At 44.1% G+C, this 18,658-nt stretch overlaps 1 protein-coding gene across 1 annotated transcript in view; it reads left to right on the top strand.

Annotated features, from left to right (window-relative positions):
- Positions 1 to 18,658, top strand: part of STX5 (syntaxin 5) — a 70,911-nt gene that overhangs the window by 2,609 nt on the left and 49,644 nt on the right. The window contains exons 2-4 of the mRNA XM_068261438.1: positions 5,199 to 5,413; positions 10,086 to 10,156; positions 15,597 to 15,652. Coding sequence (XP_068117539.1) covers positions 5,213 to 5,413; positions 10,086 to 10,156; positions 15,597 to 15,652 — 328 coding nt within the window. The 5' untranslated portion in view covers positions 5,199 to 5,212. The remainder of the gene's footprint in view (positions 1 to 5,198; positions 5,414 to 10,085; positions 10,157 to 15,596; positions 15,653 to 18,658) is intronic.

Raw genomic sequence — 18,658 nt, 5'->3', positions numbered from 1 at the left:
CATACATCCGAATGATTTGATTTTTATTCCCAGGTATAATCTGATTTTACAATCGCGGAAGGGATACTGGCAACAGTGTTAACCACGCAATCCAGATTTTGATCCAGAGGGTTAGGGGTGACCTGGGAATAATTCAAAGGCACAACTAAAACCTAACTGGTGGTCTTAGTAGAGGGCGAGTTGTTTTCCAATCAGAGTGTGGTGGTGGTCTGTGTTTAAGGAAGCAGGAATATCAGAGTACTGTACTACAAAGGACTGTGCTGCACTATTGTTTGTAACTACTGTATTGTTTTTGACTCTAACTAAAGTGCACTGCCTACTTTTAGGTTGTAAATTTGGATGATTGATTATACTAGCACTCTTTTCTGGAAAAACTAAAAGTATTCAAGGCCAGAGGATCAGCTGGACTGCCAAGCAACTGGTATTGCTTAAAATAAAATGGATATGGCAACCTCCATATCACTTAGGTGTCTGTTGTCCTTCACCAGTACACTATCCAGCCACTACCTTCAGCTTCCTATTTTAAAGAGGCTTTAATTCCCATGGTGTTGCCTTAAAGGACAATGTCCTCAATTCACTAAACTTATCTCCTGTCTTTAATAACTCTTCTAGAGTTGTTACCATGGTGATAAGGCATGTAGTATTCAGGAAACCTTTTACCTCAGGCAAGCCTAAAGTTAACTCTTCTGTCTTTAAATTAACTCTCCAATCCTTAAAATAACTCCAGAGTTAAAGACAGGCTGTTAATTAGCTGCATGTGAAAATAACTACAGAGGAGGTAAATTAACTACAGAGGAGGTAAATTAACTACAGAGGAGGTAAATTAACTATAGGAGAGGTAACTTAAGGAATGAAGAGGTAAGATAACTCTCTCACATGTGGAGGTAAGTTTTCTCTTGCCTTATTATCTCTAGCATGATCTTAGTGAATTGAGGCCAATGTGAAATGAGAGGTATATGGAGGCTGCCATATTTATTTCCTTTAAACCATACCAGTTGCCTGGCACGAACACGCTGAAACCAGCGCAGGAGATTTTAGGCACAACCGCCGCCACCATAGGCTGTAACAGGAATTACGGCTATAGCAGGCACAGTGAGTAACTTCAGCGCCGTCAGAAGACGGAGCTGAAGTTACGTTTAAAACCTAATAATTCGGCTTCCAGCAATTGCTGGAAGCTGAATTATTTCATTCCCCACTATCCATGGCAGCCTGGAGGGGGAATAGTATTTAATACAGCGGGGATTTGTGCGGCAGCAGGATCAGCCTTATACCAGCTGTATCCTGCACCCAAGTCTCCAGTGCCATTATCTCTCGTACACGTCTGGCAACCTACTGATTTATTTGGCTGCAATAGTGTCTGAATCACACCAGAAACAAGCATGCAGCTATAATGTTGTTAGATCTGACAATATTGTCAGAAACACTTGATCTGCATATGCTTGTTTAGGGTCTATTGCTAAAAGTATTAGAGGTAGAGGATCAGCAGGACAGCCAGGCAACTGGTATTGCATAAAAGAAAATAAAAATTATTATTATTGATTTATATAGCGCCAGCATCTTCCGTGTCAGCCTCCATAGTCCTATTGCTACAGTTGTCCTTTAAACAATACCAGTTGCTTGTCAGTCCTGCTGATCTCTTTAACTGCAGTAATGGCTGAAACACACACCTGAAACAAGCATGCAGCTAATCCAGTCTGACATCAGTTAGAGCACCTGATCTGCTTGCTTGGTTAGGGGCTGCAGCTAAAAGTATTAGAGACACAGGATCAGCAGGAGAGTCAGGCAACTGGTATTATTTTAAAGGAAACACCCATATCCTGTTGCGCGCGATCATGAATTTTTCGTGCGAAACAAGATCGTTTTCGCACGCAAATGCGTTTTTCCCCGAAACTGATATTGTTTGCGCTGGAAAAATTCGCGATCACGCGCAATGCGAAAATTCGCACGAAAACAGCCGTGCTATCAGTTAGCGCTCTTTTGTGAATCAAGCCCAAGGTGGGTACCCAGCATTAGAAGCTTTCCTGCCAGCAGAGCTGGACGTTGTAGATGTTATCTTGTGTTTAATTGTATCAAGTGAGGAATGTAAGCAAAGTCTTCTCTAAAGGTGCGTACACACACACTACGGCTGCCAATGACGGGTCCGTCCGCTGTTCAGAAAATGCCTTATCAGTTCGCCGACAGTGCATACACACGCGCTACTGTTGCCTGAAAGTCCGCCCAGCGGGAGGGTCTGACGGACCCGTCATTGGCGGCGTAGTGCGTGTGTACGCACCTTAGCACTGTGGGTCTCCTAAAGACAGTGAGACAATCAGAAAGCATTTATGCTTAAAGGGAACCTTAACTGAGAGGGATATGGATGTTTCCTTTTAAACAATACCAGTTGGTTGTCAGTCCGGCTGATCTTTGTGACTGCAATAGTGGCTGAATCACACACCTGAAACAAGCATGCAGCTAATCCAGTCTGACTTTAGTCAGAGAACCTGATCTGTATGCTTGTTGAGGGGCTGTGGCTAAAAGTATTAGAGACACAGGATCAGCAGGAGAGTCAGGCAACTGGTATTATTTTTAAATGCAAAAATCCATATCCATCTCAGTTTAGGTTCCCTTTAAATTGCCAAGGAGACCCTCGAGACTCATGTCTTCTATGTTTTATCCAGAGGAACATGGGCTAGGGTTACTCATCTGATTTCAATCACTTTAGATGAAGAGATTTAAAGAGGTTCTGTAGTGGGCGAGAAAAAAACAAAACTGACACTTACCTGGGGCCTCTATCGCCTCCCTGTAGCTGCCATGTCCCGCGTCATCCTCCTACAATCATCCTTTATTTTTAGCACTTAAAGTGCTGATGACCCGAAAACACTCAGAGAAGCGCTTATAGTGTGTCTGAGCCCTGAGAAAGAACAACTCTGCAGCAGAACATAGTGAGTAGTGAGAAAAGGAAGGACTCGCTGGGAGACTGAAGCCTCTCTCGCACAGGAGGATGGACTGCACACTTATTAGGCAGCTGAGGTTGCCTGCCAAGAGCACTGTTCACAAATGCAAACTAAATGTAGCATTTGTAACCCCATGCATGTTAGCACCAGGGCTGTGGAGTCTGTACTGAAATTATCCGACTCCTCCGTTTATGAAACCTCTGACTCCTGGTACCCCTGGATTAGACTAAGGAGTCAGACTCCTCGACTCTAACTCCTTGGTCTAATATTTACAAAGGCTGTGGATTTGGTCCAAAAATCATTAGACTCCGACTAGAGGTATCCAAAATTGCTCCAACTCCACAGCACATACATCTGCAGTGTTTCTACTTCCTGATTTATGGAAGCAGACATATTGTTAACCTTCTGTGCTTTCAAATGGCCTTATCTGCCATCTCTGCCATAGGCAGTCATGTTACACAGGGGAGAGATTAGATTTCAACTTGTGATTAGACACAAATGAGGATGAATTAAACAGGCTAAACTCTCTAAATACATACAGGGTGTATTTCTCTATGTATTACTTCAGTCCTGTGCAAGAGTTCAGGTCCACTTTCAAGGCTCGTTTCCACTATTGCGGTGCGGAATCGCCTGGATTCCACCGCGGACGAAATCGCACGCGGATGCGTTTCCGCATGCTGTTTTCCCCGCGATTTCGCATGGCTAAGAAGCAGGCTAATTTAACCATGTCACTGACTGTGTACATTTCCATAACATTACATGCGAAATCGCGGGGAAAACCGCATGACAAAGCCGCATGCGATTTCCCTATTAAAAGCATTGCGGGTGATTCGCCCGCATTCCAGCCGCACGCGAAATCTGACGGGTCTGCCGTGCAGATTTCCCCCGCACACCAAAACGCACCCGCACGACGCACTAGTGGAAACAATCCCATCCACTTAAGTTGAAGAGAAATCGAGAGCCCAATATGGTGTAGTATGTCAAAATTGATTGGATAAATGAAACAGTGAGATGGTAATACTCACAAACACAGGTTACCACCTAGATAACCACTCATTAGGCAGGTGAGGAGATTAGACCTGTCCTCACTCAGGATTAAGAAGTCGCTCTCTGTAGATAGGAAGAAAGGGGGTAGATCACCCCTCCACCTGGGGATAAACAACAGCAAATCAGTTATAGCAAGCAGAGGTGCTCTGCTTGCTATAACTGATTTGCTGTTGTTTATCCCTTGCTTATTGCCTGAAGAAGTGGGCTGTGCCCGCGAAACACGTTGCATCTTTGGGGTATTTTCAATAAATGTGTATATCTATATATTTACAGTCCTTGGTGTCTGCTTTAACGGAGGCGAGTCCACCACTTCCTCCCCGCAATTTTTAAAAAAATGTTATGTACTTTTATCCTTCTGGCGCCTCTGTTCACCTACCAATCCCATCCACTTGTATTGCCTATGCGAATCCGCATGCGGTGCCTGCATGCGGATTTGCTATAGTGAAAACGAGCCCTTACTGGGGCTTTAGCCAGCTCCCTGCAGCATCCCTGTGCCCACGCTGTCTCTGAACAATCCTACGGTCCCCCGCCGCAACTAAGTTTAGTTCTCGCCGACTTGCAAGTCGATGGCCACTGGTCACACGTGTCTTTGTTCACCTCATATCACCGGGAGATTCTGCAGACGCAGTACAAGAAAACCTAATGCTGCACTTGCGCAGGGCGGTCCTGGCGAGAGGAACAAGGTCAAGCAGGTGCAGTGGCCATCGACTTGAAATAACTAAAAAGCTGCGGTGTGGACCAGAGAATCATTGACAGATGGCACAGGGAGGCTGCAGAGGGCTGGCAGAAGCCCCACGTAAGTGAAGCTCTTGTTTTAAGTTATTACAGGTTTACTTTATTGCTAAATGTACTAAAATGAGCATGAGCTAAAGGACCATTGCAAGTGGGAACTTAGTCTTAGGGCCCTTCTAAAAGCAGATCACAGCCTTCTTGTCAACCATGGGGAACCGGGATTTACATTTAAATTGTGGTGACGATTTCCAACTAATGCGCTTTATTTTTTTCCTGAAACGCAATTGCCGATTTTGTGAAATTCTTCATGGAATCGCTCTTCGTTCCCAATGGCTTCACAGTGCACATGCGTTGATTTTACATTGCAGGTTGCGCAGTTGCAACACAGCGCTATTGTACTTCCGATCATGATTCCCAGTATAAAAGAGCCCTTCATCTTACATTTTAAATCAAGTTCTTTACATCAACTCAATATTTGTCTTTCAGCTGGCCGAGGACTCATGAACACTCGTAAACGTCTCGGTAGCCGCAACACTGAGAACGGAGTTTACGTAGGACCCCCACAGACCCAGGTCCTGCCTCCTTACTCCACCACTGACGTTTCAGCACCTCCTCTTCTTCCTGCTCCAACTGACATCATGTCTTGCCGGGACCGCACTGCAGAATTCATGTCTGCTTGCAAATCGTTGCGTGGCCGACAGGTTAGTCAAGTGCTAAAGTTGTAGAAAAATGCAGACTAACTTCAGCTTCATACAAAATAGTTTATTAGTAAAACTGACATTTTATTGATCATTTTCTTTATGATCTCCACCTTCCTCTGACTTCTCAGTTTCCCTGGGTTTCCGTCTCAGGTACACCTAACAAGATCAGATCCCCTTTTTTTTTTATTTATTTATTTTTATAATCTCACCAGTGGTGGGTCAGAAAAAGTACTAGGGATGGCCAGGGTATCCATTTTAAACTTGCCAGTGACATGTAACTTGCCCTTTTCCACCGACTGCGGTATTCTGTTTTAGGACCCTCTGACCCCTCTGTGAATGTGTGGGCACGGATCCTCTCTCCCCCACACACCTCTGAGAACTAATTCTGCAGATTGGCTTCCTCTCAGCAGCTCTGTTTCTGTTTCCACTGGAGAGATGATTCTACTCTGTTCTTAAAGAGACTCTGTAACAAAAAAAAGTTCCCCTGGGGGGTACTTACCTCGGGAGGGAGAAGCCTCAAGGTCCCAATAAGGCTTCCCCCATCCCTGTAGCTGCAGGCAATCCAGGGCTGGCTCCCCCGAAGCGTCCTGCAAACCTCGCTCGACAAGCCTCACAAGGCTTGATATATTTACCTTCCCTGCCTCCAGCGGGGGTGCTGCTGTGGCTCTCAGCATGGAGATAGGCGGAAATTGCCGATCTCTGTCAGGAGACTTGCGCCTGCGCAGTAGAGCGGCTGCACAGCGATCGCTATTTCCACCTATCTCTGAGCAGAGAGCCGATACTGCGCCTGCGTTGGAGCCGGGAAGGTAAATATTTACATCTCTGCTGTTTGGAGGGGCACAGCGAGACCGCTGTGGGACACAGGAGGACAGGGGAAGCCTCAATAGGATCCGGAGGCTTCCCCCACCCGAGGTGAGTAGCCCCCAGGGGAATTTTTTTTTTTTTTACTTACTTACAGGTTTTCTTTAATGAGACTGACGCCTGTATATGAAACTGGTGGCTCTTCCCAGCCAAAACCAACATGGCTGTAAAAACGAGACATATGATTTTAGCCACACTCATGAACCAAAGAGAAGTGTTTTGTTGAATTTCCCCTTTATCCGCTTCTGGACCTTTATGATTGAAACTTATGCCCTTTTTATGTCCTGTTATTCCTGCCAGAGCTTAGATTTTAATCATTCTGCTAGGTCTCGCTGTTCATGCCGCTGCAACTGCTCACTCTGCTGTTACGCTGATAGCAGAGCTTCCGTGTCTTGGTCAGGAGCCAATTTCATTGGTTCCTGACCCTATGATTGCTTTCAGCCAATCACAGCAATCACGGCTCTTAAAAGGACATGAACAGCTCTGGTCTTAAAGTAGACAAAGCCGTTTAGTCCGCAAGAGTTTAAAGCAAACCTAATGGTATCAAAGCAGATAGAAAGGGTGCCCTGTTAAAAACGACACCGCTTTAGGCAGCAACGTTCAAATATAAACAGTAATTTGGACGCCAGAAGTTCATAGCCACTATTTACCGTTTTGCTTTTAACATTGTTGCCTATGGCAACAAATATACTAGTGGCTATCTATTTTTACATGTATGCCATTGTTGTACGCTGTTATGCTGAGCAGAGCCATGTGACCGACAACTTTATTAAGTACTAGTGACCTTAGCCCGTTTAAAAATGGGCTAGGTCTGTCTCACTCGCACACACGCCCGCCCCTTCCTCCCCTTCAGTGTCTCTGCGTCCCTCCCTGCACATGCGCAGTAAAAAAAAAAACACACACACAGGGACATGGGACACAGACATTAAGGTTTTTTTTTTAAATCGGGTAGTGTAAAATTATCTATCACATAGTGATCTACACTGTATATTACCCAATGTAATATTATAGTTCCAACTCCAAAAGCCTCTAAACTGAATGTAGGTTAATTAGGCGATCAAAATAAGACTGTTACGTGAACTGTTTACCGCCATTAACACAAAAAAAATCCACAATTGCGTGGTTGTGCAATGGTGCTGGAGAGATAATGCCACCATAGAAAGCAACTCTTAAATTCATCCTAAATTGAATTAAATCTGGCCAGTTTAAATTACTTGGGGATTCTTCCAGTCCCTTGTAGTCGTTCTGGTCCCTTACCGTCATTCCGTACTGCTATATTCAGCTGTTCTACACCTCCAAACCTGCATCTATTGTGCTCCTGATCATGCACAGAACGCTCCCAGCGATGGGAGCGCAATCAAGGAGGCACAGGGCCAAGCATGTGCTAGCGTCCACATCTGGATGAGTTGGCCAGCTTTCAGAGGGGAACAGCAGTGAAAAGAGCAGTGGGTAATAACAGTGAGGGACCAGGAGGTCTTCAGGGGGCTGGAAGAAGCCCTAGATAAGCTGGCCATAATGTTACCCTTTAAGACTCTTACATGCTAGATGAAAACGCACGCACGCACGCACGCACGCACACACACACACACACACACACACACACACACACACACACACACACACACACCAAAATTTGCAGCTAATGACAAGAGGACCTGCACACTTGCATATCCCAGTTGATCAAGAGGAAGGTGGAAAACCCTTAGGCAGGGGTCTCAAACTTAATTTACCTGGGGGCCGCAGGAGGCAAAGTCAGGATGAGGCTGGGCCGCATAAGGGATTTCACAAAAAAAAGTCCTCAAATGTCATTATTAATAGTTTTAATTATTTCTTCTGAACATGAAGTGTCCTACCTTATAGTTCGCTTCAGTGCTTCCAGTACAAATAATCCGCCGTGTCCCCGATGCAAAACGAGGGCTGCAGAGCCCCCAAATGGCCCGGGGGGCAATCCGCCGCCATTTCCTGGAAGGGGCAGAGCTTTTTAGCTTCAGCTCTGCCCCTCCTGACGTCAATTGCGGCGGATCGCCGCCTCTGCCCGCCCCTCTCACTCTCACAGAGAGGGGCGGGGAGAGGCGGCGATCCATGCGGCGATTGACGTCATGAGGGGCAGAGCTACAGCTGGAAGCTCTGCCCCTCAGCGCAGTAGTGGATGTTTGCCCGGGGGATTTGGGGGCTCTGCAGCCCTTGTTTAGCGGCGGGGATGCGGCGGATTACTTGGGAGCACTGAAGCGAACTATAAGGTAAAATAGTTCGCTTCCGTGTCTCTTTTGCTTTTGCTGGCGAGGGCCACAAAATATTGTACCGACGACCTCAAATGGCCCACGGGCCGCGGGTTTGAGACCCCTGCCCTTAGGGCTGTTTCCACACTGCGGATCGCTTTTCAATCCGTCAGCGCTGTATTTGAGTTTTAACGCTCCTATTGACTTGTTGACTTGTATTAAAATCAATTTTGCTGCAATTTTAATGCATACCTGGTTGTGACTTGGTTACATCTGGTTGACCTGTTCACCAGCTGAGTTTACAAAAGAACAGGAGCAAGCTATAGTGCACTTTGCCAAGCGCATTTAGCCCTTGGCAAAGAGCAATAGGTGAGAAGGAAAGAGGCACTGTGGATACTACTTCACCTTTAATCACAGGATTCACATAGATAAGCAGTTAGCAGTGGGGGTTAACAAGCCTGACAACTGTTTCGCATCAATCAAACCATCTTTGCAGCCTCTGAGGAAGCATTTGTTTTATGCGGAACAGCTGCCGGACTTGTTAACCCCCACTGATAACTGCTTGTCTATGTGAATCCTGTGATTAACCTCCCTGGTGGTAATCCTGAGCTACGCTCAGGCTAGCCGCTGGGAGCTTTATGCAGAGTATAGTGCCCAGAAGGCGGTTTTTACTCACCTCCTGGGGGATCCAGAGGTCGGTAGCCGTTCTCCTTCCTGACCTCCGAGGCTCTGAATCACTTGGGTGAGATTGTTGTCATCGATCTCACCACAGAGTTACAGCGCCACCCAGAGGACGGAGGTAAAATTCAGCGCTGGAGCCCAGGGAGGTGAGTGAGAGCAGAGGCTGCTGCAGGCATTCTGGTGGCATTATTTTTTTTTTACTGATTTTAGGGTCTGAAACATTTTAAAAAGACCCTAAAATCCATAAATAATCATACCGCCAGAGTGGTTAAAGGTGAAGTAGCATCCACAGTGCCTCTTTCCTTCCCTCCTATGTCGTGGTATCTGTTGATCAGTGAGTGCATTTGGATGTATCACGCAATGCAGACTAGCCTACACAGATCCCAGCAGCATCGAGTGCCAGGCTGTGTACTCTCCAAACCATTCCCTTGGCAAAGAGGTCTTTTGTTAAGCATGTACACTTACCATTGTGATTGCCATTAGAATTTGATTTGAGTTAAGCCTGATACACACTTTCAATTATGATTGGCCAAAAACTGACCAATTTTACCACTACCAGCCTGAGTTGTGTACCAGTCTATTGTTATGTCTCAGTTATGTCTACCAGTCCACTGTTGCTATGGACTCAAGTAAGCTTCCCTCACATTCTTACCAATGTTACAATAGCTGTAGACTAAATTGGGAAAGGTAACGTCTAATAACATTTAGTTCTATCTCTGACACCGTAACTAGTATCAAACTGTATGGAAATTCACATAAAAGAGAAGTTTTACCCAAGCCTTGACATGAACACCCCCATACTGTAAAATAACTATAAATCTGCAGACTAATTGAAAACCTGTAGTATATTATGATGCAAGATAGACTTGTTGCATTAATCTGTTAATGTATTTTCTTCTACCCTCATACAGAATGGTGTTCAGCTATCTAACCCCTCCCTTAGTGCTGTCAAACAGAGAAGTGAATTTACTCTTATGGCCAAGTAAGAAACCTGTTTTGCTGTTCTGATCATATTCTTTTTTTTTTTTTTTTTTCAATTATATTGTCTTAATATATTGGTATGTATGCATGCGCAGTTAGGGCATCAAAATGGTGATCAAACCACATTTACCATTCTGAAATTTGTGGCAACACCCTTTAGTCTTGCCAAGTGCATTTCTACAGAATGTTTGAGGAGTTCCAAGGCCAGTACAAATAATACCTGGTCTCCCAGAATGCTCTGGGGGCAGAATTTCACATGACAGCCTATAAGCTAAGCATATTTTAGGGCAGAGCTATATACCAATATACAGTAATATATAGTTATAGGAAGTGTTTGTGATGCTGTAACTAGGAAAATTAATGTAAAAGTTGGTATCCTGAATACTTTAGTGCATTTTACTACTATCACTGGGGTGCCTCTTTAACCCATTCAGGTTCCGTCGTTTTCACGTGAGAAATGTTCACCTCCCATTCATTAGCCTATAACTTTATCACTACTTATCACAATGCACTGATCTATATCTTGTTTTTTCCGCCACCAATTAGGCTTTCTTTGGGGGGTACATGTCCCTATCACAATGTATGGCGACCATATTTTATTTGGAAATAAAGGTGCATTTTTTCCATTTTGCTTCTATCACTATTTACAAGTTTAAAATAAAAAAAATAGAAATATTTCATCTTTACATTGATATTTAAAAAGTTTAGACCCTTAGGTAAATATTTACATGTTTTTTTGTTTTTATTGTAATGATTTTTTTTTTTTTTTTTTTTTTTTTTATACTAAACATTTTATTTGGGTACTTTTGGGAGGGTGGGAGGTAAACAATAGATTTATAATGTAAATGTGTGTTAATTCTTGGTTTTTCTTTTTTTTCAGGTGTAGTATTACTTTTTGGCCACAAGATGGCGGCCATGAGTTTGTTTACATGACGTCACTCTAAGCGTACCACGAGCTTAGAGTGACGCATCGGGAAGGAGACGGCCAGAAAAAGCTCAGCTTCCGAGAGAAGCTGTCGCTTTTTCAGCGGGGGAGAGGAATCAGTGATCGGGCTCCATAGCCCGATACATTGATTCCTTGGCTACCGAATCCGCGGCCGGGAGTGCGCGTGCACGCGCACGATCGGCCGCGGGGGGCGCGCGGTAGCGCGCATGGTTCCTGGACATAGAAACTACGTCCAGGAACCAAAATAGGTTAATCATACACATATATGGGTACACTTGATTACCGTATGGAAAACTGTCACATAAACTCTTCTACACTCGCTTACTGTATGGCCATTAACTGACCCTTCTCGACCGATCAATGCCATCACCTCCAGCCTCACCAGAAATCGCAACACCTTGGACCACTGTTACTCGGGCTTCAAGAAAGCGTACAAGGCTTTTCAAGGAGCTGCCCTGGGGAACTATGATCACAACCTTATCCACCTGATCCCCTCCTACAGAAGGCTCCTTGAGATGACCAAGCGCACCATCAGGACCGCTAGAAGATAGACCAAGGAGGCAAAGCTGGAGCTGCTACAGGCATGCTTTGACTGCAGTGACTGGTCAGCCCTGGAGGCACTCTGGGGAAGTGGACAGAGAATGTCAACTTGTATATCAGCTTCTGCGAGGAGACGTGCATCCCAACAAAGTCCTTCAAGGTCTTCCCCAACAACAAGCCCTGGTTCAACACCATTACACCAGCTGCAGAAACTCAAGGAGGAGTTTCCCAATTCCGGCAACCCAGAGGAGTTAAGGGAAGCTATGAATTCCCTGAACCAGGAACTGAGAGCTGTAAAAAGGGCCTACTATGACAAGCTTGGTCTCGGGTATGGAAAGGTTTTAGGGCAGTCACGAGTTTCAAATCCCCCCCCCCCCCCCCTTCCCCAGCACCAGTTGCAGTCCAGGAAGCAGATGTACTGTGACACCTCCACAGGCTCAACCCTAGGAAAAGCTTCTGGCCCAGACGGTGTGTCATCTGTCTCAGTGACCTCAAAAGGTCTATGATTATCCCAGTTTCCAAAAAGCCAGGAAACGCCGAACTTGAACAACTTCAGACCTGTAGCCCTTACTCTCGTCATCCCGAAGATCTTTGAGTGTCTCATTCTTGCCCACTCGCAGATCTTCACAAAATCCATCCTCGACCCACACCAATTCGCATACAGGGCCAATAGGTCCATGGAGGATGCCATTAACGTCAGCCTAGCGTACGTTACAGAGCACCTTGATAAACCTAACTCCAATGTCAGGATCCTGTTCGCCTTCAACGCAGTTTGCCCGGTCAGCATGCGCGACAACCTGTCAAGGACACTCTCTAACAGAAAGCAGCGCGTTAAGATTAGCAACTACTCCACCCACGAGAGAACCACCAACATAGGTGCTCAATAGTGTGTACTGTCCCTGCTCCTATTCTCCATGTACTCCAACAACTTTACCTCATCCGTGGACTCTAAGATCATCAAATTTGCAGATGACACAACTATCATGGGCCTTATCGACAGCAATGTTAAGCACACTTAACGCAGCGAGAGTTGGAGAATCGATAAATGGTACAAGGAAAACAAGTTCGTTCTCAATGCGACAAAAACTGTTGAGCTCATTAGACTTCAGAATGCACCCCTCCATGCTCTGCCGAGTCCTCATTGATGAGACCGAAGTCTCCAGGGTATCCAATGTTCGGATCCTCAGTCCGACCATAACTAAGAACCTAAGGTGGGAGCAGCACATCTCCAAAATACAGAAGAAATCTCAGAAGAGATTATTCTTCCTGCGCCAATTGAAGAGATTTGGTATGACATGAGATCTGCTAACCAGCTTTTACACCAATACCACGGAATCCATCCTGCTCCTCCATCTTCATCTGGTATGCAACTCCATCCGGCTAGGACAAGTATAAACTCCAAAAAGCAATTAATGCTGTGGAAAAGATCATAGGATTGCCTCTGCTAGACCTCCTGCATGCAGCGAGAATGAGGTCTTGGGCCTCTAGCACGACTCCTCCTACCGAGACAGTCTCTTCTTCGAGCGCCTGCTAATGGCCAATGTTACAGAACCATCTCCTCCAGAACCACCAGGCGCAGGAACACCTTCTTACCTCAAGCTGGCCTCCATCTGAACTCCAACTCCTCCCGTCCATCCACCTGCGGAGCACTAGCACCTAGTCCGTATTTTGGACTCGGCATTCTAGTCACTCCTGGCCAGGACCTTAGTTCTAATGCTCTCAATGAAGTCCCCCATACCCCCAGTGTATGGTGCAAGTATTGTCTGTCTTGTAACAATGCTTATGCCATGGGTACCACAACCATTTCCAGGTACAACAAACGTATTTAGCGAATAGTCAATTCTGAACAATGTGTTGTGGTGTATTGGTTTGGTTTTTTTTAAGTTTTGCCTGCAGTTCCTCTGCCCAAACCGCTTTCAATTAAAATGTGTATTACATATAACATACAGCATAGGAGCAGTAAATTTATACCTTTTTACAATGAATATAGTGATATAAAAAAAAGGATGGACCCTCTTCCTAATTTCCCCAGTTACTGCAATTTATTTTTTATTTTTTTAAATTTATGCTGTCATGTTTGAATTAGGGCTGTGGAGTTGGAGTCAGAGTCGAGGAGTCGGATCAATTTTGGGTACCTGGAGTCTGAGTCGGTGGTTTCATAAACTGAGGAGTCAGATGATTTTCTGTACCGACTCCACAGCCCTAGTTTGAATTGTGTTTAATAAATGTCTTGCCCTACATGTACCAAAGTCCACATTAGTCAGTAAGGATGTCATTGAGGTGCAAATAAATTTGAAATGATAGAAAATTATCCTAATTCTTATAACACATGCTAATTTTTATTCTTTGCTGTTTGATCCATGTGAAAAATATGCAATAGTTGGGGAAATGTAGAAACTTGCACATTTCTTTGTGTGCATTCTGAGGCCCCTTTTACACTTGATCAGTTGCTCTCAGTTACCTCTGAAAGAAAACTGATTTTCAAAGTAATGGCCATGTTTTCCTAAGGCACAGTTCACACTACGCACTTTAACTGAAATCTCTTTCACAAGAATTGTTAAAGAATGGCATGAGGAACATTCTAATGAAGTTGAGCATCTCATTTGGCCACCACAATCCCCAGACCTCAACATTTATTGAGCATTTATGGTCGTTATTAGAGAATGAGAAACCATAAATGCATAGACATCTACACATTATTAGAGAATCCAGTAAGAAGACGATTTCTGCCGCCATCATCTCTAAAAGAACCGGAGGGTGTTTTAACTGAAGAATGGGCTAACATTTCTTTGGAAACAATTCACAATTTGTATGAATCAATACCTCGGAGAAATGAGGCTGTAATTGCCGCAAAAGGTGGACCTACATCATATTAAAATATATTTTGTTGATTTTCAAGGTTTTGTTGTTTCCATTATTTTGTCCAACCCCTGTATGATTTATCCTACAGGACAACATTATGGCACAGTTCATGAGAGGTGTAGAAATAGGAAGCCATTGTTTAGAGAACCTGCAGTGAGAGGCATATGGAGGCTGCCATATTTATTTCCTTCTAAATAACACCAGTTCCCAGAGAGTTCTGATGATCTTTGTATCTTCAGTAGTGTCTGAATCACATGCCTGAAATGAGCACATGGCTAATCTAGTCAGACTTCAGTCTTATGCTGGGCATACACGGCTCGTTTTTGAGCCATTAAGATGGCTCAATAGATAATTTCCGACATGTCCGATCTCCCCCCTGATCGTTTTGCCGCTCGATTCCAGATAGCAGTAAATGGAAAAAGATGGGAAAAATGAGCGGAAGATAAGAGAACTGACAGCGGAATCGAGCGGGAACAACGAGCAGTGTATGCCCAGCATTAGAACCTCTTATATGCGTACTTGTTCAGGGCCTATGGCTAAAAGTATTTGAAGCCGAGGCGCAGCGGGACAGCCAGGCAATTTTCATTGTTTAATAGAAAATAGATGTCAGTTTCCATATCCCTCTCAGTTTAGGTTCCTTTTAAAACCGGGTTCATGCTACAGCCTAAATGGATTTGTGTCATTGAACAGGCCACAATGGAAAAACAGACATGTTGATGGATCTTGGTAGATATCTGGGTCCATTCATGGTATATGTCTGTTCTGTTCACTGTTCTGTTTTTCTTCACTGTGAAGAACAATGATGCTAAAAGAAGTAGGTTATTGAGATGCTATCTGAGTTTATAGCTGAACATATACGAACCCCTAAAAAGAGAATTTCACTTTGAATTTAATGTCCCACGGTGAATCTTCAAAAAATAACAATATGAAAGGGATGCGTGTTTTGTACTGACTTTGTCATTTTTTTTTTCACTATATTACACATTTTGCTTTAATTTGTTTTCATATTTTGTTCTTATTTATTCTTTTTATTTTGTTCACTTATTGTTTATTAATATTTGTATGTTTTTATACTTTTGTTTATATTCTTCAGGCGAATTGGAAAGGACCTTAGTAACACATTTAGTAAACTGGAAAAGCTGACCATATGTAAGTGTATTTTTAAGTATGTGTGTATGCATGGAGAAACAATTCAGAATGATGGCAAGCAGTGTTCTTATGTGTGAGGGAATGTTTTCTACTGATTACAGCACATTGTATTAAAGTTAAATGTGTAATATTGTACTTCGATTAGTTCAAGTGCCTAATTATATGTAAATATAAATCCTTAGTTCAGGCATTTTTTTATATGCAGTATTACAACCTTCAATAATTTTCAAGGGAATCTGAAGTTAGAGAATGAAGATGTCAGTATTTATTTATTTATTTTTTTAGGCTAATTTCACATATGGTGCAGTGCTATTGTCCTACGGCAGGAGAGTCTGGGGCAGAACGATCACACCGCACCATTGCCCCATGCATATTACCCTGTGGCACAGTGCGCTGACAGGGTAATATGCATAGAGCTGCCCCCCACTTAGTCCTTACTGGCCAGGAAGTATGTCACTGGATTAATGTCGCTATGCTCTTTGCTGCCACGCTCGCTCGTTTACACTTACCGCGATGCCATACACTTCCATTGCTGCATAATCTGTGGTAGGCATGGATCATGCAGCAATGCACTACTGAGTTTGTGGCAGGCTTGAGGCAATTTCGCTACTTCGATCACTACGCAAAATTGTTTCATTCTCCATAGACATAAAATTTGCTCGTGATTGGGGGGAGGGGAGTACCGTGCTGCTCTAAGTGTGAAAGTAGCCTTAATATACATTCCTTGTCTGACTTCTGTGCTGATGCTTTGCTTCTAAGGGCTGTTTTATATTACAAGTGATTTTGTTTTTTTGTGCATTTGCAGTTTTCCTGGGTTTTTTTAAATTATGCTGCAGTTTTGCTTTTTTCCGTGTGCGAAAACCAATTTGCATCTAATGTCAGTGGAAATGCAGAATAATTAGGGGGGGGAGGGGGGTTGTGTGTAAATCCCTTCCAATTTTGAAGTTAAACATATTCTCATGTAAATGAACTTCATTAGTTTTCACATAAAAATCATAATCCGAAAATTTGCACACAAACAGAAAAGTGTGCGATGCCGCTGTGGCCAGGAGCACTCTGCGTGTGTGATGCCGCCGGGAACTTTAGATAAGAAAGGTGGGGGACACAGGAGAATGGGGGGAGCGGTGGCCATCAGGACAGCTCACCATACTTGCCGGCTTCCCCCCCCCACCCCCGGTTTCTCCTAAGGGTTTGGGCTCTGGTATGCTTTACAGCGTAATTACAGTCTAATATAAAATACAATAAAAACTTTTTTGATCTCTTGATTGCCTATTACAGTTATTGGCTATGGAGTTTAAAGAGAAACCCTGACCAAGAATTGAACTTCATCCCAATCAGTAGCTGATAGCCCCTTTTACATGAGAAACCTATTCCTTTTCACAAATGGATCATCAGGGGGCTCTGTATGTCTAATATTGTGGTGAGGCCCCTTACATAGGAGATTGTGAGGACCATTTTCCTGGCAGTTTCCTGTCTGTGAACCTCGTTGCATTGTGGGAAATAGCTGTTTACTGCTGTTTCCAACTGCCAAAAAAGCCAGCAGCAGCTACTTACACTGACCTCACTTAACAGCAGTAAAAATGTCACCATGTGATAAATGTCAGAATGTAAATCAAGGAGAGGAAAGCTTTTACAGTGGGCAAACACTGACTAAATCATTTATACTTTTATTTTTACAATAATTATCACTGGAGTTCCTCTTTAACCTCTTGACGACCAGCTAACGCCGATTGGCGTAAACTGGTCGTCTGCGGGTTACCATGGAAACGGCCGCTCCATGTCAGTTCACGGAGGGTGTCTCCGTGAACAGCCGGAGAGCCGCCGATCGCGGCTCGCCGGCAAAATGTAAACAGGCAGGGAAGAAATCCCCGCTGTTTATAGCATACGGCGCTGCTGCGCAGCAGCGCCGTAAGGCAGATCGGCGATCCCCGGCCTCTGATTGGCCGGGGATCGCCGGCATATGATAGGCTGAGGCCTATCCTTCAATGCGCAGGACGGAAATCCGTCCTGCGCAGCTCACAGGGAGAGGGAGGCAGCGGCGAGACGGCGGATAACGCTGCGGAGGGGGGCTTTGAAGAGCCCCCCCCGCTAAGCAAATGCAGCCGGCGGCGATCAGACCCTCCCCCAGCAGGACATCCCCCCCCCCCTAGTGGGGAAAAAAGGGGGGTAGTCTGATCGCCCTGCTGCACTCCTGATCGGTGCTGCGTGCTGTAGAGCCCACGCAGCACCGATCATTGAAAAATCCCCTGGTCGGCAAGTGGTTAAAGGATACCTGAAGTGACATAATGAGATAGACATGTGTATGTACAGTGCCTAGCACACAAATAACTATGCTATGTTCCTTTTTTTTCTTTCTCTGCCTGAAAGAGTTAAATATCAGGTATGTAAGTGGATGACTCAGTCCTGACTCAGACAGGAAGTGACTACAGTGTGACCCTCACTGATAAGACATTCTAACTATAAAACACTTTCCTAGCAGAAAATGGCTTTTGAGAGCAAGAAAGAGGTAAAAAGGGGAATTTCTTATCAGTGAGGGTCACACTGTAGTCACTTCCTGTCTGAGTCAGGACTGAGCCAGCCACTTACATACCTGATGGTTAACTTTTTCAGGCAGAGAAAGAAAAGTAGGAACACATCATAGTTATTTGTGTGCTAGGCACTGTACATACACATGTCTATCTCATCATGTCACATGTCACTTCTGGTTTCCTTTAAAGGACATCTGAGGTGAAAATAAACTGATGAGAAAAACAATTGTATCTGTTCTCCTTCTCCTAAAAAATGACCTTTTTTAGATATCCCACAGTTTTATTTTATATTTAAATCTAGTTTTTAAGGTTTGTTTTTGGTTGTTTTTTTTTTTTTTTTTGTTTTTTTTTTTTTTATTATCTCTACTTCATTGAAGTATGCTAGAGTTCAAATCTATGTATTATTGACCCTTTTTATCTCTTTCCTGCTCCAGGAAGCTATTTACTGACAGGAAAGTATTTTATGGCTGGAATTACT

This window comes from Hyperolius riggenbachi, chromosome 11, assembly GCF_040937935.1.
Source record: "Hyperolius riggenbachi isolate aHypRig1 chromosome 11, aHypRig1.pri, whole genome shotgun sequence".
Lineage (NCBI taxonomy): Eukaryota > Metazoa > Chordata > Amphibia > Anura > Hyperoliidae > Hyperolius > Hyperolius riggenbachi.
Note: the sequence above shows the minus strand (reverse complement) of the source record. Positions and strands in the feature narration are given on the sequence as shown.